The sequence below is a fragment of the Aphelocoma coerulescens genome, chromosome 2 (assembly GCF_041296385.1).
Source record: "Aphelocoma coerulescens isolate FSJ_1873_10779 chromosome 2, UR_Acoe_1.0, whole genome shotgun sequence".
Taxonomy (NCBI): Eukaryota; Metazoa; Chordata; class Aves; order Passeriformes; family Corvidae; genus Aphelocoma; species Aphelocoma coerulescens.
Genome location: NC_091015.1, coordinates 70,392,473 through 70,416,884, shown reverse-complemented (window position 1 = coordinate 70,416,884; position 24,412 = coordinate 70,392,473). Strand labels below are relative to the sequence as shown.

Genomic DNA, 24,412 nt, shown 5'->3' with positions numbered 1-24,412 from the left:
TGCAGGTGCCTGCTCAGATGAGGTACGGAAAATGTTGTGGAAGGAAGGTGATCCCGTGGTATCTTATCTGCTGGTCCAGTTAGGCTGGATAGAAATCTTGTCTTGGATAAGCATTTCTGAGTGAGTTTGTAAATACCTGTCCTTGTAGTAGGGAGGTTTCATCTGGGCTGAGAGCATTACTGAGGCTTTGTAATTGATAAAAGTCAGGGATATGCTGTCAGTGTAAGTTATTCTTTTTGAATGGTTTCTCATTATAATAGCACTTTACAAATTTTTGCTGGGGCCCATAGGATAGGTGAGTTTTTGAAATGCCATTTTGCAGTTGATAAAGTTACCTAGGATCATGCAAAAAATCATGCAGGAAACTTGGAGGTTATTGTCATACCTGCAGTATTTACTTACACTATGTAGTAGAATTAGTTACAGTGTTTTTATGGGGTGTAAGGTATCGGTTTGGGATACAACTGTGTGTTGCCTTCGCACTTGAAATTGAGAGGAAAATGTGAAAAAACAATTTTCCTGTGTGTGTTGGTGTATACATGGTATATGAACAACTGAAACTTATTTCCAGAAGACAAACAGAGTTCTCTTAAGTGTAATGTTAAGATTAAAGCAGTCTGAGACCTGTTCAGTTAAACAGAATTTAAAATTTCACTTTGTTTATATGGAAATCAGTACCTCTTACCTGCATCTGGGTGAGGTTGAAATCTCAACTTCAACATCTAGAATTTCTTTTTGTGCTTCAAATGAAATTGTAAATTTTTCAAAGCTGTGACAGAAAGATGAACACAACAAAAGACTAGGCATTAGTCTGGATCTGAGCTCAGGGGGCCCCAGATTTCTTTTCGGTTCTCAGTTGAAGTCTTGTGTTTGTGTTCAAAATCACTTTACTTGTTGCAAACAAACAAAAACCTCCATACCCAGTAGGGTTTTTTGTCTGTCTTGCATGTTAAGATTAATCTCATTTTTGTGAGAGGAAGTTTTCCATCTCTTAGTTTGCAGCTTTAGGATTTTATATTCTATAGATTTTTGTTGCTACATTACAAACTGTTACTTTTTAGTTGAAAAAGTTTCACCTGTTTTGCAGAAGCAAATATGGAAGGTTTGACAAAGTTCTGTGTACTTGAAAAATGATTTTGTAAAAATCTTTTATTCAACTTTTAACTTCAGTTTAAACAATAGACTTGTTGATCAAAATGGAATGGTGTGAACTTTATTTGCAAATCAGCAACTCTTTAAAGAGTTTTCACATTTGCAAGAAAAAAATCATAATTAAATCAAATGTTGTCTTTGATATTGGACAAACTGAAGACTTAATTCAACTTTTAACTTCAGAAACTGCTTATTTCTTGCTTTCATAGCACAGTTAAAAGAAAACTTTGTGATACAGCATCTGTTTTGTGGTTGTAATCATTTCCCCTTTAACTTACAAATTCTCTTCAAGCTTGTGAAATTATAATGCACATAGATCAATACTCTGGAGTTCTTTGGGCTGGATTGATTTCTTTCTCATGAGATTTACATTCCACTTGTTATCAAAAACCACTTTGTCCCTATGAAAATGGTGCCATTGAATGGCATTTCCATATGAAGTGAAGGGGATATCAAATGCTCGGATTAATTTGGGCTCTAAGATGGCCTGTACGCTTTCAATTAATCTGCAACGCATTTGTTATGCAGAAGCATGGGAAAATGCTGATCTTTTGAGAATGACATGACCACTGTGTTGCTTTTGGCCTGATTACTGAAGCTACCTGTTGAGTACAATAATTACAGTATGTTTTCTTTGCAGAACTAGTTTCTGCTACTTAAAACCTAATAAGGAAAAGCTGACCCTTGCAGACAATATAAAGCTTTTATATTATCTTTCCATTCTGATGAAAATGCTGTTTTGTGAAAGATACTGGCAGTTAAGCTTGTAGGATAAAAGTAATGAAAGGAGAAAATAAAAAAAGCCTTTATTATTAGAGCTGTAGAGTCAGTTGAGACTTTTACTTTAGCTTTTGACTTGTAGAGATACGCTCTATTTATGAAAAAGTTAAGGGTTCTTATTTAACAATTACTTCAGGTTTTGGTTTGTTGGTGGGGAGTTTTTGTGGTTGGTGGGTTTTTGTTCTTGTTTTTTATTTAAATATGGTATTGGTTACTAATATGAAGACTGTGGTTATTGTTCCTTCACATTAAAAAAATACATTAGAAAGCAGGTTAGTAAAAAGCTGTTTAATAGATATGCCTTGAACTTCTTTTATAAATCAGGTAATTTTTCATATATACGGTCTTATACTGATATAGACAACACAGCTTATAACTAGCTTAAGGAAAAGGCTTTCTGTACATGCGTTGAATTTTCTAGGCAAGGGCATTTGAAATACAAACTTAAATCAGTGAACAAAGGTGCACTTTATTTTTTTTTATTGCTGAATCCCTAGCATAATATGTGATTTTACATAAGAGTTCAGAAAAATCTGAATTGTGTCTTGATCATGCTACATCTTACATTACGTTTCTAGGCTCTTTGAAGCTTGGAGAATGATACTCTCATTTATCATACAAATTTACTGAGTACATAAAGCCCATGAAAGGGTCTATACCCTTGCTCAAAAATATTTTATGTATTGGGGGATGTTAATTCAAGAACAGATTAGAAATGTGCTGGATGTTGATAATCTGAGTTACAAAAATTTTGGGTAGACTTCATTGCTGTTAAAATTTTTAATTAATGTAAATTGATGAGGATTTCTGAGGCCAGCGTGTCCACCTTGTATTCTTCCTGTGATAAACCAGTAATTGCTGCTGAGACTGTAAATAGCAGAATCTAACTGATTTCTATTTTAACAATAGTAAAGCTCATCTGAACCATGACAATACTGATTTGGGCATAAACTGTAATATTTTCATCATCTGTGATTTTCTCACCTCTGAGAATTTGACTGTTGATAGCTCTGTGTCAGTCAAATTCCTTTTATCAAAGGTATTGCAGTTGTTTCTCAGTCAGACATCACTCTTGTGTCTGTACTTTTTGGCATTTGCTAATCTAATGGTCATGATGGTGTCTGTTGATCTGTAGCAAAAAAAGTAGTTTCAAGGAGGGGAGACTCCGTGGCAAAGAAGGCAGCATAATTATGTTGCTTTAGGTGAAGGTTTAATTAGTCCTTAGTGTCTGAGGAAATGATTCTACAAAAGAGACTGTGCCTAATCAAAGATTCAGTCTGTTTACCGTACAAATTCAAAAAAGGATTGAGCAATGCAGGATTACAAGCATTGCCAGGGAATTTCTATCTACAGGATTGTAGGCAGAGCTATCATGCCAGCTCACTTTCTCCAGGAAAAAATTATTTTCCTTGGAACTTTTTTCCTACAGATCTGTCTTTACACTTCTCACTGTATAACTAAGGTGTCTCTTCTGTCTCCACACCCTGCCCTGGAAACTAACAAGTTTAAAGCTTTAGTGCCGTGAGCAGTTTATCAAGTAAAAATTCAAGTTGGCACTGACCGGAAGCATTTTGCTTTGTGCTGCAAATATATAAACTGCATTGTTTCAACTATTTTTACAGTTTTTTAGAATTTTAAAGGTTGGGGATGGATATAACTGAAAATAATCCCCTTTTATTCTGCATTAGTTTACAACTGGATCGATTTGTAGGCCTGGTTTTCCCATGCAGTTGCCTGAGTTTTTGTGCCAGCACAAGGGAAGGAGCAAGAATCCACACCTTTGTTAGGGGAAGGGGGAGGTACTGGACATCTCAACAGCAGCAGGATCTGTTCACAGCCATTAAACTGATTGTGGAATCATGAAATAGAAAGACTGCTGTTCTTTTTGTTTTAAAGGCAAGTTTAAATAATTATATTTCTGATTTGTATGTTATTAAATAGCAGGGCTGAATTTTGAAAGTTGAGTTAACACTGTTAAAATTTTTGTGATAGAATTAAGTTTTTGTTGCTATTTTAAAGTGACTGGAGAAAGCTGATGAATGGACTTCTATTTGTAACAAAAATAAAATGCATGTTTACATAGGATGAAACCAAATTGACGTCTATCTCATAGTCAAAGTTTCGGGGAGCAAATCTTAAGAATCCAGCATTTAAAATTGAAGTATTTTAAAGGTCAGCTTGTGACTATTGATGTAGTGGTATTTCCATAGCAAAGTTCTTGTTGCTTTGAATGATTTCACTATTGCGTAACCTTTAATTTTCTTTAAAAAGACCAACAACTTTGAATTCCATTCTTTGGCAAAATTAATTTGTTACAAGCATGGGATAATGTAGATTACATACAAGAACACTTTAATTGGGATTGTGGCAATGTAAACTAGCTATCAGCCTTCCTTTCCTGCAGTATTTGTGTGTTTCGTGATTCTGTAATTGTGAATAAACAGACTAGGAAAGAACCTTAAGAGCTTTCGAGTCGATTCCTTGCCTGTACAGAATGAATTGTATCTATCGCTGATGTCTGGTCTAACCACATCTTAGAGACCTGCAGCAATTCCAGCCTTCCTAACTGTCTCCTCCACCCCCGTCATTTAAAGACTTTGCTCAATATCTGTCCATGTTGTGCCCACCCTGCTTATTGATCTGCCACAGTTGAAGGTCTGTCATTAGTTAATAATGGTGGACCTAGAGAATAATTGTCACTTTCCTCTTTGCAGCTGGTTCTTACATACTTGAAACCATATTAGGTCCACACTCAGCCTTCTGTGAACAGCTCTGGTTTTTTGGTGTATCTTGTAGTCAGCCTGCCCTGCTTTCTAGACCTGTAATTGTTTTCTTGCTCTTGTGTGTGGTCTCTGTTTTCCCAATAGGCCTGTTTGTTGAAATTTGGTATTCAGAATGGTCCTGTAAGCCAACTGAGATCATGCTAGCACTGATTGAGGGAAAGGAATACATTCATGACTTGCTACAAGTATGCTTGTCCACACTGAACAGATGCCTTTTTTTTGCACATGTATAATATTCACTTGCAGTAACTGTGCTGCCACCTTTTTGAGCATTTCCTGGTTCTGTATTTGTGTAGTTGATTATTTCTCTGTAAACTGTATTGCACTTGTAGCTGTTCAACTGCGTTCTGTTTTCCAGGTAGTTTTTGTGTCAAGACAGCCTTGAATTCAGATTTGCTCTTTTCATGTACCCCTCTCTCTTCTAGTTTTTTTTGTGGTCTGAAAAATGAAATATTCAATAGTCAATTACCCAGTAAGTTCTAAATAAAGCTTTGCAGACCTTCACTGAAATTACTTTGATTTTATATAAGCTACTCTGCAATTATGATTTTTCCAACTGCATCAGTTCCAAGAATATGTTCCTTTACTTTTCTTATGTCTTGAGAGTTAAATTTTATTTGAGACATAGAATCATAGAATGATTTGGGTTAAAAGGGACCTTTAAAGATTATCTAATCCATACTCCCTGGCATGGGCACAGACATCTTTCACTAGATCAGGGTGCTCAAAGCCCCAGGAGTCAATTGCGGATATGTGCTCTGAAACAGTAGTGCAACTGGTTCTTCTCAGAGTGAAATTAGTTCCATTTTAGAGTTTGTTCTTGACATGTCAGTGTTGGTTGTGACTTCTGTTTTCTTACAGGTGTGTACAAATACATATGAATAGGTTGACTATATAGAATTAATCCAGTAAACAGTGCTGAGGTGATTTGATTGTAAATTTCCCTCTTGATCTCAGCCAAATTCTTTGAATAAAATTTGTAAGAATTTCCTAATGGTTGTTTTCTTTTTGCTGCATCAAAATATCAAATATGCCAGTATATTTGAAAACCTCACTAGAAATTGTTTCTCATTTAAACTTCATCAGCTGATGTAGCCAAAATCTGCTGTTATCAGCTCTGTCAACTGCAGTAGGTGAAGAACACGGAAGGCCTGTCTGCACAGTGTTCCTGATTCACTTGCCTAAAACAGACTCCCAGCATGACTGAGGCTCCTCCTCACTGTATTAAAAAATAAATACAGATAAATTCTCATTTAATGTATGGGATTGTAAACCAAGTATATGCAGTGTACAGCAAACCCACTTTTCTTTGCAAATGGTTTCTGGATATCTTTCTGCCTGTAGATAGTACTAGGAAGTGTTAAGCTGATTACATTATGGGAGTTGAGTCACATCCGTATTTGTTCCTTGTTTTACGGCTGTTAGTAAAGTCTCTTGAGCCTCAGAGGCATCATTCTGTTTGCCAGCCTTTTGTTCCTCCTTGTTGGGATCTCTTCCCACCATTCCTGTATCCTTGCCCAAAATGCAGTTGTTTAAAGGTTGCTGTGAGCTCTTCTCTATCTCACTGCTCATGGTTTAAATTTCTTCAATAGATTTGTAAGCTGGTTAGGCAAGGATGCTCTTCCTTTCTTCTGTGAACTGAAGTTCCCCCATTACAGGTCATTGTGCAATCTGCATTTACATAGTGCGCTTGTTTTGAATGGTTTTCTGGTTTTGTTGGTTTGGTTTTTTTAAATATATGACGGTGTGGGGTTAGCAGTGGAATGGAGGAAATGGAAGATTTGCAAATTATGTGGAAATTGTATCCAAAGCTGCTGAAATCTTTTGAGCTGTATTGAACCTTATTGAGCCTTATTTCTCTTCAATCATTAGCATAATCTGAGTGTTAGTAATCCAAAATAAAGAGTTTAGCCAAGGAGCTATAAGGTATGATGCAGAATCTTATTAGCTAGAATTTTTTGGATCTATTTCAGGGTAAGGTGTAGTGAAACTTGTCATTGTATTAGGATTGTCTGCAAATAATGTGCAAGTGTTTACATATGTGTATATCTGGATGAGCTGAATACTCTGTAATTGCCCTAAATTTGAGAAGTTAACATCATGCTTTCTTATTTACATGTGGCAAACATTTTTAAGCCTGTTTTTCGTAGGTGTTTGCCTTTAGGAGTTCCAGGTTTGGAAATTGTGATGTCACATAGTACATTTTAGTTTTAAAATAAACAATTGTCTTTCTTTGCAGTTGTTCTGATTGGCTCATAAACATTTGTCGAAGAAAGAAAGACCTGAAGGCTCGCACAGTGTGGCTTGGGTGTCCTGAAAAGTGTGAAGAAAAATACCCAAAAAATGCCATAAAAAATCAAAAGTACAACATCTTTACCTTTATACCTGGGGTAAGGCCACTAAATGTTTTCTGGTGTTGGGCTGACTGTATGTTCTGTAGTGTTTTTTGACTACTCCGCAAAAAGATAATTTTATTTGCTCAGATACTTCTTTTTCTTTCTATATTTGTCTCAATGACTTCAATGAAAAGTAACAGTTGAGAACAAGTTTGCATTTTTATTAAATTGTTTTGTTTTCAAAGGGATATGTACTTAATTGCAGTCTGAGTGGTTGGAATTCAATGAAGCTTTTGAAATTTGAGATGGGTTTCTTTGCCCTTTTCTAGTAATCATTAGAAATTTGTAATCCTTTTTAAAAAAGAAGCACTTCTGCATGCGTCTTCAATTGAGAAGTAAATAGTTGAAAATCACAATTTAGTCCCATGGATATTTTCTCATACTCCTTGCCATTGAAAGTATAATAAATAATGAATTCCGAAATGGACAACTCCTTAAAGGACAAAAACAACTAACATCTTCAGTTTGTATCAAAAGTAGGCCTACTTTAGTACTTTTCAGAGTTGAATTTGTTATTGCAGTTTTTTTGCAGGTATTTTTGACTTTGAGTGCAATTCTTCAGGAAATACTTCTGTTGTGGAGTGGAAAGTTTTTATGTCACTTTTCTCCTAAGAAGCCATATTGTACCTTAATTTCAGTTTTTTGCTTGCCATATACACTGTGCATATGAAGACAAAAGAGACATTACGGTTTTGTCTAGTTCATAGTTTTTAAAAAAATTTCTTGTTACAATGAAATTTAGCAACAGAGAAACAACTTTTGAAACTTAAGTATTTAAACCTAAAAATGTATCCTACTGTGATATTATAAATTTTAATATTACACTTTTGCTCATATTTTTACAAATACCATCCAGAGTTCTGTGTCCCATAGAAAAGCTGAAGGTCTTGTACTTTTGAATACTGACATGCTTTGTCTTAAATTTTTTATTTAAGTGATCATACTGATTTATAAGAGTATTGATTCTATTCTTCTGGCCTCTTTAGTCCAATGAATGGCAGGTGTTTTCTAATGCATTTCCTTATTAAAACAACAAAAAAAATTAATGGCCTTGTAATTAAGACTGATCTCCTGTCAGGAAAATAAAATGTCACTTATCACATATGGATAAAATATTCTCATCATTATTGGACAAAATAAATGTTTTCTTCCAAAGTTTAAATTATTAAATACACTGAAATTGGTTAAGCCACATATGCTTTCCTAAAGGTCACAAAATTCATTAAGCATATAGTAAGGCATTGATTATTGCAACTAGAAATCTGCAGTGTAGATTACAAATCCTGAGCCAGATTCACGTTCCCTATAGGGATTAGCCATAGTTTGCAATTCCCTATTGTGAGAGAGAATGTTTGTCCTTTTTTGATATTTTAAAAATCTTGGTTTTAGGCCAAATCAGATTTCTAATTTGGTGCTAGTATTTGAAAAATCATCAGAAACTTCAAAATGAAGTGAGATCCTAAATATAAAGCCCAATAGTTGGTGAAAATGAAGTGTTCTCAAATTTTAATTTTAGCTATAATTTAAGACTTTTCATTGATTAGAATACTGTGTAGCTGTCTCTTTTTATGCTGCTTTACTAGAAGTAATTTGTAGGGAACATCCCTGTATTGGTTCTAAACCCATAAATATAACAAAGTCATAAATATTGACTCTAGTGATCTACTCCCGTTAAAATTTTCATAATGTGAAATTTTGTTTTCTCTTTTATGGCTTTTTTAACATTGAAGCAGGCAATGGGTAATATTCAATGATTTCATATCCAAATGCAAACTTAAAATAGTGCTTACATTAACAGAATTTTACTTGCTGGCTAAAAGAGCTGTAACATTTCCAAAATATCACCTAATTTCTGAACATTTTATAAAATACTTGCTGCTTCTCCCTTTATACCAGTCTTTCAATTTCCATTTATAGTTTCCTATACATCTTGATACAGCTGCTTAGGAATTTTGTGTGTGTTTCCATAAAACATACCTTCTGTGATGGGCAGATTTTGAAGATACCTCTCCTGAACTTCAAGGCAGTAGTTTTATTAGTTTTATGTAGCTGGAGACTTTTCAGTTTGCTTTACTGGACTGAAGTGCTTAGCTTTGTATTGAATGAACTGTCAGTGGTCTGTCAGGATTCAAAAGATTTGTAGGAAGGTGCTTTTTAACTTCCACCTTCTCCTACAAGATTTGCGCCTCCTAAAGTAGTCTGTGGACTTTTCTTTGACCTGGTGTATCAAGTTTTTGTAAACAGTTAAACATACTAGCAGAAATGAGTGTATGAACCTCACCAGGCTCAACACAAGGTGCAAGTTCAGCCTGAAATACTTTCATTTTGGAAGAAGGCGCTGATCTTTCCAACAACTTCAGATTTGACTTTTTTACCTTTACAGTTCTATTGGTAAATCGTGAAATAGCATTCCATGCTCTGGAGAAAAATCTAATGCTTGGAGGCTGTTTACGTAGTTTTTAGCTGAACTGGCAGTTTTGAGGTACCACTACTTTTTTGTGCCTGCCAGAAAGACACTTTGAAATGAACTTTCCTGAATATTTTTTCCTAGAACATAGGTTTTTGCATAATTAAGTAATAATGTTGGACTGGTAAAAGCAATAAATATGAGTCAAATAACTGATTTTTATGCAGAAGTCATTGTAATATTAACTGAATTTTAAGATTAAAAGATGGAGACAATCTTTAAATGTGGCTTTTGGATCTATTTTGAATGTTTTATCTTTGAAATAATTGGTTATTCATTTTCTGAAGTCTCAGTGTTCCAAGTTCAGTAACCACTTCTCTTAATGTTGCTGGAGGTGCCATGTTACCCTGGCTTACTGAAGAAATATGTGAAAGTCTTTGAAGATTCAAAATTCTATAAAACGAGTAATGTTCTTAGCATTGTAATTACGACCAAAGCAATCTTGAGAACATGTGCTTGCTGAAGTGGTGCTTTTAATTACCAAAGGAATCTCTGCATCTGTCATTGCTTTGGAATATGGGACAATGTATTCTGTGATAAGTTTACTGTGGCTTCACTTAAAAGTTGGATAATTAGCTCTGAGTTTAGACCAACTCTTTGATTTATTAATAAGTGTATCCTAGTACCTATATTTAAATATTTGTCCAGTGATCTTGATACATAGTTCAGTTTTCAAAATACAAAAGCAAATTGCAAGGCAATAATATCAAAGGATTTTTCTCAACAAAAATAGCAGTATAATATTAAAATAATGTAGTAGTGTGTGATGATATATAATATATTGTTCCATATAAGTACTGTAATAGTGCCATCTATAATAGTATGACAGATAATGCTTTTTTATCTCCTATCGTGAAAAAGTATACTTTATGTATATTATGGGTACAGATTTTAAGACATTTATCTGTTTTCTTTTTCATTTTAGGTTTTATATGAACAGTTCAAGTTTTTCTTGAATCTCTATTTTCTCGTCGTGTCCTGCTCACAGTTTGTACCAGCACTGAAAATAGGCTACCTGTACACATACTGGGCTCCTCTGGTAAAGAGAAAAATACTATTAACTAGAAGTTTTGGGGTTTCAATGTCAATGAAAGGTTCATGTCTATGTACATTGCATAAACCTGCAACTGCTAAACTACAGCGGTCAAAGAACATAAGAGAAGTAAAATGCTAATTTGAAAGCTGTTGTTTGATAGCCCTCCCTTCCACTCACCTACTATGTCTCTGCCCCACAGGCTAGAGGTCATTTTTGTTAACCAGCTAGTCTGAGTGTGTTGTGCTCTGTTCTGCCTGCTGATCATTCAAGAGTTTAAAAAAACCAACAAGCAGAAAAAGCTCCAGCTACTAGAGAAACTTACTGGGTAACATAAGTAATTTGTGTGTTAAATATCTTTCCATTTATTGTTATTTTGGTGACTGTTTAGTGTTTTCAGACTAGGTCAGAATTGTGAGCATAAATTTTTTGCATTCCTCCTGTATCAGTTTTGATCACAACCTTTTCTCACAAAAATTGAGATAAAATATTTTAAGCCATGGATAAATCAGGAGGAAATTGTGCCTTGAAAATGAGTTACTAATTAAACATGCTTCTCCTAATCAATTACCCTGCCAGTCGCACTGGCTCTCTTTTGATACGTCTTTTTATTATTGAGCCCTCTGCAGTATTTTCTTGGGAAACTGTTCAAACAGCTTGTGACTCAGGTTTCCTACAGTTTGAAAACTGAATTCTCTTCAGAGGAGACCCTTTTGGTAGTCTGCCAGCTGTATTGCCATGATCTGGAATTATTTTCTTATCTTAACCAGATCATTACCTTTTCTTTCATCTTCTTCTCAGTCCCTCCACACTAGGTTTAAAGACAGGAAGAACAAATGCCTTACGTTTGGAGCTTTTTTTAAAAATTGGTATTTTTCAGTAGCATTTATTCTCAGTGGCATTCAAGAAGAACTGACATGCTGACTGCTTGAGTAAAGGTCGTTCTTAACAAGTCAATAGAGTAAATATTCTGGATTGATTTCATTGTTTTAATTGTTGTAGCGTGTCCTTTAAACTATGGATAAATGGAGACACCATCCTGGGTGTTCTTCCCACCTCTCTTTCCAGACAACTTTTTCCTTCTGTTGCAACAAAAAAACACTTTCAAGACAGAAAACTTGTTCAACAGAGAGACTTAAAATGGATATTTCAAAGTCTTTGTCACTGACATAGAAAAAAAGACCTTGTCTGGAAGTTGATCTGTTCACCATGATGTGCTGGGTGCAGCACTATGCATTAGTGGGGTAGTAAGGAAAAAAATCCAGCATCTCAGCCCATTTCTACCCTGCTCAAAGAAGGGAGAAAATACTGTATTTTGCAAACACCAGTAGTTTGTTGTGTATAGATATGTTTGTCTCATTCAAGGGTATTTTGAATTATGTATCCTGGTTTTCACACACAGCTTGAAAATACCAATATGTCAATATCTTGTTTTGCCAAACTCACTTGTTTCTACTTTAATAGCTTTTCTACTAATAATCAACCTCCAGGTAAAAGACATCAACTGAATGTTGAGCAAAGCTAAGTATTATGAGGAAAATACAAAACATTTAAATCAGATCCTTTGGTCTGCTTTTGCTGCTTAACAGATAAGTTTAGGTTTTTTTGAAGGGCGTGTAACTGCTGCTAAAGTAATAATTACAGGAGTAGCTATGACTTGTATTTTGCCTCAAAATTTTAAAGGAAATTTTTTTGCCCTGATACTTAAAAACCAAATGAATAGGAGTTGACTATTGTTAGAAGTGTTTGGGGGTTTTTTGGTGGTGTATGTGGATTTTGTGGGTTGTTTTGTTAGGATTTTTTTTTGCCTTTTGTTTATTTCAACAGTTTTTACAGCACAGATACACTTAGATCAAGCCCCAAAGTTCTTAAAACAAGACTGCTTTGCTAATTTATTGTCAATTGCTTTAGGGAATGGACTTCTCATTTCCACTCCAGCATACAAAGGTTTTAAAGCATACAGGTTTGATTGTAAGCAGTACACTAGAGATACTTACCTGCTTATAGTTAAAGAAAGATGACAGGTTACTTTTGTTAAACTGGCTTCACAATTTCAGCTCTCCTTTGGAAGAATATCAACTTCCTTTGAGCAAATGAGTAAAATGAGAAGTGTCTTCCTTAAATGTTCCTTATAGTCACAGTCAGCTGTACTCAGCTGCTCTGCACAGGGCTGCTAGAGGAAATTCTTGCAATTAACACCTTGCATTCTATGTTTTGATTGCTATCTAGTAACAAGGTGTGTGAAAATGACAAATATATTTAAAGGTGCTTCAGGAGTGCCCTTTTTTTATGCTGCTAAAATATCTATATTGTCAAAGCATATGAAATGGTGCTGTCAGAAAGGGGGAAAATCTGATTGTTCATTCAATTATGCCCTGGGAGTAAAAAGAGAATGCTTTTTGCATAGGCCATTTTTTGTTCTATGTAGTTGCAGTATAATTGTAGCCAATGTAAACCTGAACAAACAAGTAGTGCTTAACTATAAGGTCAGAACTTATATTAGAATAAGCCTTGGAACTTTGGTTTGGAACTGCAAAACAGCCCTAAAATCCATAGGAGGATTTTAGTCAACACTCTTTTAGGAAAGCTCTACACCTTCACTCCTTTCATATTGCTGGGACATTAGGGGAAGGTTGGCAAACTGTCGGACTTCTGCAAGAGAAGTCTAATGACATAAATTTTCTTTTATAAAGTATTGGTGGTTGTCTGAAGCTAGATAGATAATGCAGAATCTTATTTGTTGGTGGATTTGTTAACATTTGAATTTTGTATCCATCTTGTTTATAATAATGAATGGTCCTTTTACTGGTGAAAATTTTATTTCTCTTTCACTGATGGAGAAAAACTCAAGTGCTGAGTCTAAGCCAGAAGATCTGATCTGAGGAGGTTTAGAGAGGTAGAGAGGAAATTTATGTGCTTACCCCTGAATTGTTCTGTTTTTTAGCTTAGGACCCTTTCTAGCCAGGGGCCATCACAGCTGAGTGAAGCACTCTGTGTGCTTCCAGTAGAAGCTGCAGAGGCACTGCCCTGTGAAAGAAGCAGCCGAAGCATTTAGACACTTCTTCAGAACAAATGCCCTTTGTCCATATTTGTGTTGTGTTGCTGAATAACTATGTTAAAGATGCAAAATTATTAAGCTAGCCATCCATTTATCTTTTTTGTGTATTAAGAAAAAGGCAATTTTACAACATTAGAATTGGAAACTTTTTAAATGTTTTTGTAAAGCCCTAAAGTTTGTGGAAGATAAGGAAATATGTATGCTTATTGAAACAAAAGGCTGTCTTTAAGTAATCCAAAGCATTTTCCTCTTTTGCATTTCAAAATACTGTCTCATTTATGTGTACTTGGACATAAAGTTACTCTAATTATATTTGTACAATGTGCAAGTATGACTTGGTTTTTGTTTTTCAAGATCCTATTTTAACTTATTGAAGAAAAGACTCAAATCTAAATTAAAAAAAGTGAATACTCTAAGCAGATGTCCTTACTCTGTGTAGTGTTCCTACTTGTCTGTTTCTATTCTAGCACTGAGAATTCTGAATTGCATAATTGTATCTTTAACAGGGATTTGTTTTGACCGTCACAGTGGTACGGGAAGCTGTTGATGAGTTCCGACGTTACAAGAGAGACAAAGAAATGAACTCACAGCTATATAGCAAGCTGACAGTACGAGGTTAGCAAAACCACTCATATAAATCCTTAAAGTATTTCATCTTTTTCTTATTTATACATTTGCAGGCTTTCAGTTCAAAGAAATAACTAATAGTTTCAAGCAGTAGAACTCAGAATGAAACTGATATTGAACTAAATAAAGCATGTGATTTCCCTTAGAGAAATATGATTGTTAAACTTGGCCTTTTTATAAGAAGTTTTATAAATATTTGGTTGTTTGTCAAAGAAAGGTGTATGACTATAATTGTATATATTTTTTTAAGAATTCTGCTGTTTAGTACCCTTACTTCAAAGTGCAGTTAATCTCTGAAATTGATGATGAACTCAACGACATTGTCAACCATGTATCAAGTATATATAGGAAATAAGGGAGCAGTAAATAATTAAACTAATTAAAATGCACTAGAGCCTTTCAAATTTGGTGGACACATTTGTGCCTAAGAAAAGGAAGGTGTATTGTGAGTCAGCTTCAGTATCAAAAATATTAATTTGAATTTTTGCATGTAATTTGAAATCTATTTGATCATGCAATATCTGGAACAGCCGGTTTTCTTTCCTGAAAGGAGAAATCAGTTATGACTTCTTTGGACTCAACACCTTTGACAGGTTTTCTTGAAGACTTTTAAGGAAGTGAAGCACTTCAGATGCGAAATGACGAATTTGATAGGATATTGTAAATTTTAAACATGGGCATAACAGAGAACTGTGCATTGCTCTTCACTTTTGTGTGCTTAGCATGTTTTACTGATAGATTCAGAAAAGTGCCACATAGAAAGGTGCCAAAAAATAATGAATAACCTATTATCAAATCTAATGAATAACCTTACAACATGACCTTGCTATTACCGTCAAAAGGTTTTTTTTCTCTGTTGAGGATTTTCCTTGGCATAAAAATTCTAAAAGTGGGAAGTTAAGGAATGTGAGGTTGCACCTCAAGCACTTAGAGTATATGGCAGACATTGTGCCAAATGTAAACTCTTTTTGCTTCTTCCCAACACACATTTCAGTGCACTTTTTAGTTTATATTGGTGAGTATTTACTGAAAGTCAATGGGAAGAGTAACATCACCAGATCTTGGAATCTTGTTTAGAAACTAAACTCTTGGAGTAGCTCCGGATAATATTCTCTCCAGAAAAAATGGATTAAAAGCTTGTTATATAACTCAAGTATGTTCTGTATGTTCCCATTTTTTTAAGTAATTGGAAGGTAAACAAACAGTCACCAGTCTCATTAGTGATGGCATAACCTAGCAGCTGAGAGGCATTCATGCTGCTTCCTTGCAGTATGGATGTTTGCATTGTTTTCTGGAGTTTCCATACTGAAGGGAGCAACTGTAGGGAATACTCTCATGTTCTTCCTTTCCTTATCAGTCTGAAATAGTGTTATCCACATTTAGAAGGACAACTCTTGAAGTTTGGCATACGGGACAATTGGCATAGCTGTAATTTGTTTAACACAAGAGTATCCAGATCTTTTACAGTTGTTAATACAGTCTGTTAGGAAATGGACTCTTAATGGTTTTTGTTTCAGAGTTGTAATTTAAACTGCTAGTTGGCCTATTTGTTTTTTAGATCTGTTATGGTAGGCCACTGAACACTCACCTTTGAAACAGATAATACAGTCCTACCCTACTCAGCAATAGTGTTAGTAATCTGAAATTCTTAATTCAGGAAGCACATGTACAGTTTATAGTTACCTTTGTGATGTAAATGTCAAGACTGACATTTGCTCTTTTAAGAGCAAAGTTTGGTGCCTTTTGTGCTTCTCTTTTTTAAACTTAAGTTTAGAGTTAATAGGCATTTAAGCAGCATTTAAGTAGAAGTTTTGGAATTGCAATTTCCTCTTTCCCAGCTCATGAAATATTTTGTGAGGGTATATGTGTTTGAAAAACCCTTCATTTTGTGGCTTCTCCTAGAAATAAGGAAGTTGTCAATGAAAATTGGATTTGGTCACGTTGAGACGACTGTCTTCTAGATAGAGAATAGAGATTTAAAAGTAGTATACAGTAGTATATAGGTAAAGCCCAGCAGCTATATCAGGAACTGACACATAGAGAGCAGTGACTTATTAAAAAGAAGCTTTTAAAATGCTCTTTTTAAAAAGAGGAAAAAAAATCAGCATTTACCTACAGGAGTCTTTGTCTAGTTTGACTTTTGGATTTTGGTGTCAGTGCCATCATGAATTCATACTTGATTTTTGTTCTGTTTTGTGTGTTTTTTGAAGACTGATATTCTACAGAAGTTAAGATTCGAGAACTCTGCTTACAATGAGCTCTGAATCCCATGTTGACAATTGTGTGATCATTGAACTAACATCATTTTGTGTAATGACCAGTTTTATGAGTGAAAACGTTACTGTGGTTACCACTCAAAACTGTTGTACTATATGTTGCCACAAACCCATATATAAAATCATGAGTAAAATCCTGATAAATTGCCCTTTTTTCCTAATACAGGATTCTTCCATAAAAAGGTGTTCTGTGAGATACAATTATGATACAAAAAAATGGGACTTCTTCTGTGATAATACTAGACCAAAATTTTTTACATGTTTGAGAAGGATGTAGGTTTATCTTATTTATCTGTGTAAATTAATAAAGTCAAGTACTATGCTTCCATACACTATTTTTAAAAGTAACTTTCAATATAATTACTTAATTTTTAATATTGACAGTATTCTTCAAGTGGAAAAATTTGGTTAAGCCTACTATACTAAAGTACAGGCTAATGGTTTGGAGAAAGAAGGCTTTGTTACTTGTGAATGAACAAACTTGATACTGATTTAATTAAAAGCCTGAAAAATGATGCCACTCTTAAGAGTCACTTTTCAGAGTGGAACTACACTTTATACTGCTATAGCATCTTTTTTTTCCCTAGTGGTTTTATGACTTGTGCTAGTTCTACAGTCTTTTATTTGAAATATTTATTTTTTTTCCATCTCAAAGGTGGAAAAACTGACATAGAGATGTTAAGGAGGTTGCCCATGCTCCAATTGGACAGTAGGAAAACTTAAAATTAACAAGGTTCAGTTTTCAGTTTTGGTGTATAAAAATGAAAATTTAATGAAAATCATTTCTAGTTAGTTTTTTTCCAAATTATGTGTTTACTAAAGGAAAATAAACATATTTGTAGCAATAGAAGTTAGTGGGATCTAAATTATGATTAATTACTTCCATAAAGATAGTGTGGGTAGGCTGATTTTTAAACTAAATTTTTTTTTATGCAGTGTTGCAGTAGATTAAAATTGGGAAGTCTGTGAATACCTAACAGGCTTAACTTTCTGTTGGAGTTCTCCATAGTCTTGGGAAATCCTAAACATGTAAAACATGTGAATGCTGTCTTATGACTTGTATTTTGCTAGTGTAAGAACCACCAGCTTTTGAAGATAAGGGTATTCACAGTAGGAGCTCTTGGAAGACTTAGAGTTTCTTTCTAGTAATTCAGTAGTGAATACATATTCATTGTAATCAGTTGTTTTTCATAATAATGATCTGTTCAGATCAGGAAATCAAGGGAGAATGGGACGTCTCTTTTGAGTGTTGCTTATTTGTAGTTGGACAGCTATTGGCCAGATTAACATCCATAGGCTGCTTCTGATTCATGAGGTATCCAGTGATACGCAGTTCCCTATTTGTCATGCAACATGGAAAAGCTCAGACATCCCTTGTTGAATTTGCAGCGTGTAACTTTGCACTTTTTGAGTTGGCGAACCCGCTGAATGTGAAGTTGGAATTGTTTCTATTTTTTCAACCCTTCATGGCAGGTGATGCAACATGCAAATCAGTAAATGCATTGAATTTTCTCAGTAAGCAAGTCAGTTAAGGCTACCTGTCTCATGTCATGTGATTCTTTTCCCTTGTTTCCTTGATTATGGTATCAAATATATTAAGTTGTTCAGTGTATGAGGCATTCTGCTGTCTTAATCTTATTGAGATCTGCTTTGTGGTATATGAAAGTCTACAGATCCTTAATAGACCGTTTTCAGTCAGCATTCAAGTTTAAATTGGAAGGAGGAATTGAAATTATCTGACTGTTGAAGGTTCTGTAAATTTAATTGCATTTTTCTGTTTCAGAGCAGTTCACCTGCATATCCTTTTGTAGAGTAGAAAACTGCAGTGGAAAAAAAATTAGACCTGGGCATGCAGGTTTGGGAGGACTTCTATTTTTTTTACCTAAGGGACCATTATACATTTGACACAGTTTCTTGTCTCATGCACTTAGATATGACCAGTTAAGTGCCTATAAAAGACTGCTATTCTGCAGAGGAATCACCTTCAGTTTATAAACAGGCTATTATCTATTTCATTAGCCTGTGAAAAGCCAATTGGATAATAAAATTGTAAAGCAATTTTAACAATTTTTTTCTCCCTTTCTATTCTTGAAGTTGGCAGTTCTGAACCTTTCCTAGTTAGGCTTATCTGTGCAGTGTTACTGAAGTTTCCAAGAAAAAAAGATCAAGAAGAAAATAACTCACTATAATAGTCACAACTACAAGTGGCAGAAGAGGTCTGCATCTGTCACTTTATCTTACAATGTTTAACATGTTGCAGAACTCTCACTTTGCAACCTGCAAAGCAAAAGAAAAACTGAATGTCAGGAGGGGTAATTTTAATGAAATAATTCCATCTAGGCTTCAAATGTGAAAGACTTAGGTCTTGGCTGTATCCTTAAAGGCTATTAAGGAATGTAACAAAGTTGAAAACATACATGTAAAAAACTATGTGAAATTAAGAAAATATCAATAACCAGTAATTGCTATACAAGATGAAAAAGTATGCAAGCAAGTATGTTTCTTATGGAGACCTACAGTGATTTCAAATTTTTGTTGTTGTTAGAATTTCAGCTCTTCAAGAACAAGTTGTCCTTCTGGTTTGGAAAACCAGTGTGTTAAGAGACCACAATATATCTGAATCTAGAGGTACAACATTAGGTCTTTATTGCTTGCAACATTTCAGACCTACTGATGACTATTTCTGGTATTCAGAGCATTTGGAACAGACGAGTTTTTTAAAAATGGTATAATAATTTTTATCTATTTTTTATAAAAAAGTTCTATAAAAATTGTATAGTAAGTTTTATCTTATTAGGGAAGCAGTACTAAAAACAGAAACAGAACTTGAAATTTTAATGTAAGAAAGAATTTAAAATAGAGCCCAGAAGAGAGGAAAAATCAAGGGGACTGTTATTGCTTCTTTTTGCAGCATTGAGGAGATGGATAAGAAAGAATTTTACCCAAGAGGAGACAGGACGCATAGGAGAGAAGCTAGGAGGCTTTCTTGTAGAGTTCTACTATTGGTTGTTAAAGACTAACCTCACTTCACTATGTAAGATGGAGTTTGAGAGAACAACCTATGGACAGCTCTTGCTCTGAAAGATCAGCATCCTCACCTTGGACTCGCTGTAGCTTTAAGTTTTTCCCCACTGCCTGCCTGCTCTCTTCTCCTCCAACTCCCCATTATGTTATGTGTACTCTAATTATGCCGACAGTTCAGGCTAATAGATATCAGGGGAAACTTTCATATAGTCTATACTGCCATCAGTCAAGAGTTTTGTGTTTATGGGTTAGAGACAAGCACTATTACTAACTCCACAAGCAGTACTTTGGACAGTATTCAAGGTACCATGCGTAAGATGTAATATCAACTTAGAAAGAATTTGAAAATGCTGTTTTCAGAAGTGTCTGTTCTTTCATGAGTGGCAGTCAGGTGGTAGAGTCACTTTTTAATAAAAAGAAACATAGTCTATACCCACATTTTGTTTACTTCATCTCTTAATTTTTTGTGTGAAGTACTTGTTAGCACGTATGAGATATTTATTAGTTTTTCAAATCATTGCAGTTCATTTAAACTGGCTTTATCTCGGGACTATAATGACTTACTACAGACACATTTCCGTGTTCCAGTTCTGCGTAATTTTATATGTTGCTGTAGGCAAAAGCCTTGCGCCTTGGTGGACTATAAAGTCTGGATGCGCAACCACTTCTGACAGCTTTGGACGTTTTATTGGTAATTACACAGATGGTGAAGTGTGTCTTGCTACGGAGATGTTTTTAGAGAAAAAATAGTTTGCAAAAATAATTTATGCAGTGAATAACATTCAGTGTCTTTTTTTTTCTAAATGCATCTTCACTAAGATGTAGTATTGCGTTATTTTAATGTTCTCTGAAATGGTATCTAATGAGTCTCATTTTTGCTAGCCTAAAAGAAAGTGTTATGTGTTGACTTTTCAGAATTTTAAGCCACTCTTTTAATTACAGCCACATTTTACCATTTAGTTTTTAATGTAATATATCCTGCCATTCAAATTCATTGTAGAATTGTCCTGTATGTATGTAAGGCCTTTTCCTTATTTGTGAAGATGTACAGGATGATCTCATAAAACATTTTAGTGTCTAATAAAGAGAGCATTCTGTTCTGTCATACTAAGCCACCTAGAAAACAGTCTGATAAGGAAACTTTTCAATTCATTACATGAAATTCCTGGAGTTGCTAGATTAAGTACAAACAACAGTGCAGTGTGCGTTCCTCTTGGTGTACGTGGCACCAGAAGTCTTTACTTTATGTCTGCTCTACATCATGTTGTACACGAACATTCTACCTTCTCTTGGCCTCTCAGGCTTACTGTCTTTTGGTCTTTACTGTAGGTGCAGCTAGGGCCTGACTGTGGAAAATCTGGTTGATTTTCTAATCTAAGCTGATAAAATTGCCAGTAGTTGCATTTGGTTACTATCTCTGAGTAGTTTTGCTTATACATGACTGTACAGGTGGTGTTGATCTGAGACTTGTCATAGCTCATACTAGAATTTTTGTGGCTGTTATTGCTATAATCAGGTGATTGACTGATAAATTGATGAAAATTGTTAGCAGAAGAATGGAAAACAATATAAGAAATGCTATCCTTTTGGTAAAGTCATTTCTTTTGTTAGAAAACAAAGTAACATTACAATGTTTCTTCTGGTATATACTATTCACTTCTAGTCAAAACTGTGGAATTTTTAAGGAGAATTCACAGGCTTGTGCGGGTAAGCAGGTGAAATGTGTTTATGTCAGACTGTTCTTTTAGTGGTTGAGTTTCAGTATTAGTTACTTAAAATTTAAAAAAAATAAAAACTTTGGATACATTGACACTAATTTAATTCCCATAGGTGTCTCAAAATTCTTGTAGAGTACTGTTGATGTTCTTGCTACAGCTTTTTATGCCTTCTGCAGTCTTCTCCTACTTCCTCTACCCTCACAAATTTATCTATTGAAGATAGAATTTGTCTTACATTTGAGAGCAGAGGACAGAAAATGCTTCTGGCAACTGAAAAGTAGAACTAGTGTAAAAGGTCATTGTCAGTAGCAAAGTCTGGCTCTCAGAAGTAACTTTGCAGGCAGGCCAAACAAAAATTGTGATTTTCCTGACATTGCACATTTTAGAAGTGCTATTTTAATGGAAAATGTATTAAATATTAGCTGTATATCACAGGAATACATCTATTTTTGACTGAATTAGGCATAAAGCAACTGCTGCTTTTGCATGAAATTTTAAAGAGCAAGTACTCAAAATAATTACTCATAATGTGAGTCTTACTGCCTTTTATTAAATGTATATAAGTATAAGGAATTTTGATCTCTCTTTATCGAGAGTTGTAATGAGAAGGTCTCATGGATTTGCATCCTACCCTAGGTTTTTTTGCTATGCTTAGTGTAACTGAGATGTAACTGTGCATTAACAAATCTGCTACATAGTATTTTTGATTAAACTTCAAACTCAGTTTGCTTCTCATTCTGTGCTTTTGTGTGTCTTCTGTTCTAATTCATTCCACCTGTCATTTAGAACTCCACCAGCTTACCATGTTTTGATATACTTGCCATCTTATACCTGCTGACCAGATACCTGCTGCTTGGAATCATGATAGTATATCTGTTGAGGAAAGATCATACTTACAGGGGGTGTGTTTCAGCTCAGCAGGCTATTTAAATATGTGTGTGTGTTTAGATCCTCAGGGTTTTTTGGGTTTTGGTTGTTTTTAACTTTTTTTGGAGTTGTAGCAGGAACCTGGGGCTAGAACTCCTGAATTCTAATGAGATCAGCAATAACATATTTTGGGCAGTAGCTTAACCTTTCTGTCTCAGTTTTTCAGTCCATCAAATAAGAATGTTAAAACTTAACAGTCTTACAAATATTAATACCCTACAGAACATATGGAAATTAAATTGGAAAATGTGCTGTGTATATTTTTGAGTGAGTTGCTCACAGCAGTTACTGAATGGACAGCTTTAGAGAATGAAAAACTTCTATTTCAACTTCTGATATTTTACTTTTCTAGAATTAAATCTTTAGGCATTTCTTTGACTTCAGAGAGATTTACCCTTTTTTCTGCTATAATTGCCAACAATATCAGACGGTGCCAATTACATCAGGACCATTTAGTGGTCACGCAAAGTTACCTGTTACTAACTGGGCTGTGAACAACAACTCATGTGTGAGAGAATGCTTCATGACTATAAACTTAACAATTCTTGTCAGACACAGAAGTGCTGTCTAGTAGATGTGAAAGATTCCTTTTTCCAATTTTACAGCTCTATTGCAGATACCACAGATCAGGCTTGAGCATCTCCCATATGTATTTTTTCTTCTAATACTTCTGCAATAGCTAACTGGTTCAAAGCTGGAATTTTTTTAACCACTGAGTTATTTATTCAAACAGATGAAATGTATTTATCAATGTGTTCAGCAGAGATCTGTTTTGTATAAACTATAATATTTTCACTAAACAGTAACATCTATAAATAACACTTGCATTCTGGGATTTATATTCTTGTTATTCTTTATTGATGTCTGCTTAAGTTGATTACATTTCTTTTTTTTTTTTTTAAGGTAAAGTGCAAGTTAAGAGTTCAGACATACAAGTTGGAGACCTCATCATAGTGGAAAAGGTTGATACTTTTAAAATATATTTTAGAGACTAAAGATTATTAACATGCTAATTATCTTCTGAAGAAAAATGTATCAAGGTACTTATCTGTGAAGTCCTAACTAGCTAGTATTTTAGTTCAAGTCCTGTTTGAGAATCTTCAAGGAAGTCTATTATAGAATTAATTATATTTTAATTGAATGTATATGTTTATATTTTATGAGTAGGCATATGCTTAAATCAATCTTGGGAAGGGAATACAATTACAGAATTTACTGCCCTGATATGTGCTGTGCTGAATGTTTTAAGATGTCTCCTTACTCATACACTCCTGGTGGTTACATCAGTGTTTTTCTGTCTGAAACTTTCAGGGATAAGCTTTATTTATGCATGTGTGTGTGTGTGTGTCTATATATATTTATATATTGTATTATTTAAATATTATATTTATTTAACTATATATAATTAAATAATAAGAAAGTTTATATGTTTTTTAAACGGACCAAAAGCTTTCCAGTTTGTTTGCAGATGGTGAGTGAGAGCTGTGAATTCTTCTTTGCTCTATAGTAACATTATAATAAAGATTGTTGCTTATTTCAGTTGCTTTTCTGGGCTACTAAGAAATTACTGTGATCTTAGAAGTCAAATTTGTTGTCAGAGGTAACTATTTTTTGCTTAAATTAATTCTGGAAAGGCAACTCACTTTATGGATGCCTGCAACTAATTCCCATCACACTTGGTATTAGGGAGCTAATCCATTGAGATGCTGGAAGGAGGCACCTCAAATTGAAGCTTGTATTTGCTTCTGCTTGTTTTGGAAGACTTCTTTTTCCTTCCTTTCTGTTTCTTCTGTAGTTAAAAGAAAAAAATCTGTGCACCCAAGTCTCATTTGGCTTGACGCTCTCAGATTAAAATATATATATTTTCATGTAGTTTGCACCATTTCTTGCTTTTTTTCCTGTTCTTTTTTGTCTGCTCTGTGTATGTTATAACTTTTTGGGCCTGCCTGAGTAGAAAGTACTAGAATGCACAAGATAGGCACTGGTATGTTTGGCCTTTACGTTTGTTTTGCCTTATACCTTGTTACTTTAGTATGCAGGTGGAATTGGCTTGCAGGTGCTTGCTTCTGCCTATTCCAGAACTTCTAGGAGACTAAGATATTTGCTTTGACTTTTATTAGTGAACTTTTTTGGGCCTTCTTGGACTCTAAACTTGGAATTAGTTATTATAG

The 24,412-nt window shown here is 34.5% G+C and overlaps 1 protein-coding gene across 4 annotated transcripts in view; it reads left to right on the top strand.

The window, feature by feature from the left end:
• The window catches only part of ATP9B (ATPase phospholipid transporting 9B (putative)), a 157,486-nt gene that overhangs the window by 17,635 nt on the left and 115,439 nt on the right, over window positions 1-24,412 (top strand). For all 4 annotated transcript variants that reach the window (XM_069007968.1, XM_069007966.1, XM_069007969.1 and 1 more), the window contains exons 3-6: window positions 6,955-7,105; window positions 10,504-10,617; window positions 14,176-14,284; window positions 23,145-23,203. In XM_069007968.1, coding sequence (XP_068864069.1) covers window positions 6,955-7,105; window positions 10,504-10,617; window positions 14,176-14,284; window positions 23,145-23,203 — 433 coding nt within the window. The remainder of the gene's footprint in view (window positions 1-6,954; window positions 7,106-10,503; window positions 10,618-14,175; window positions 14,285-23,144; window positions 23,204-24,412) is intronic.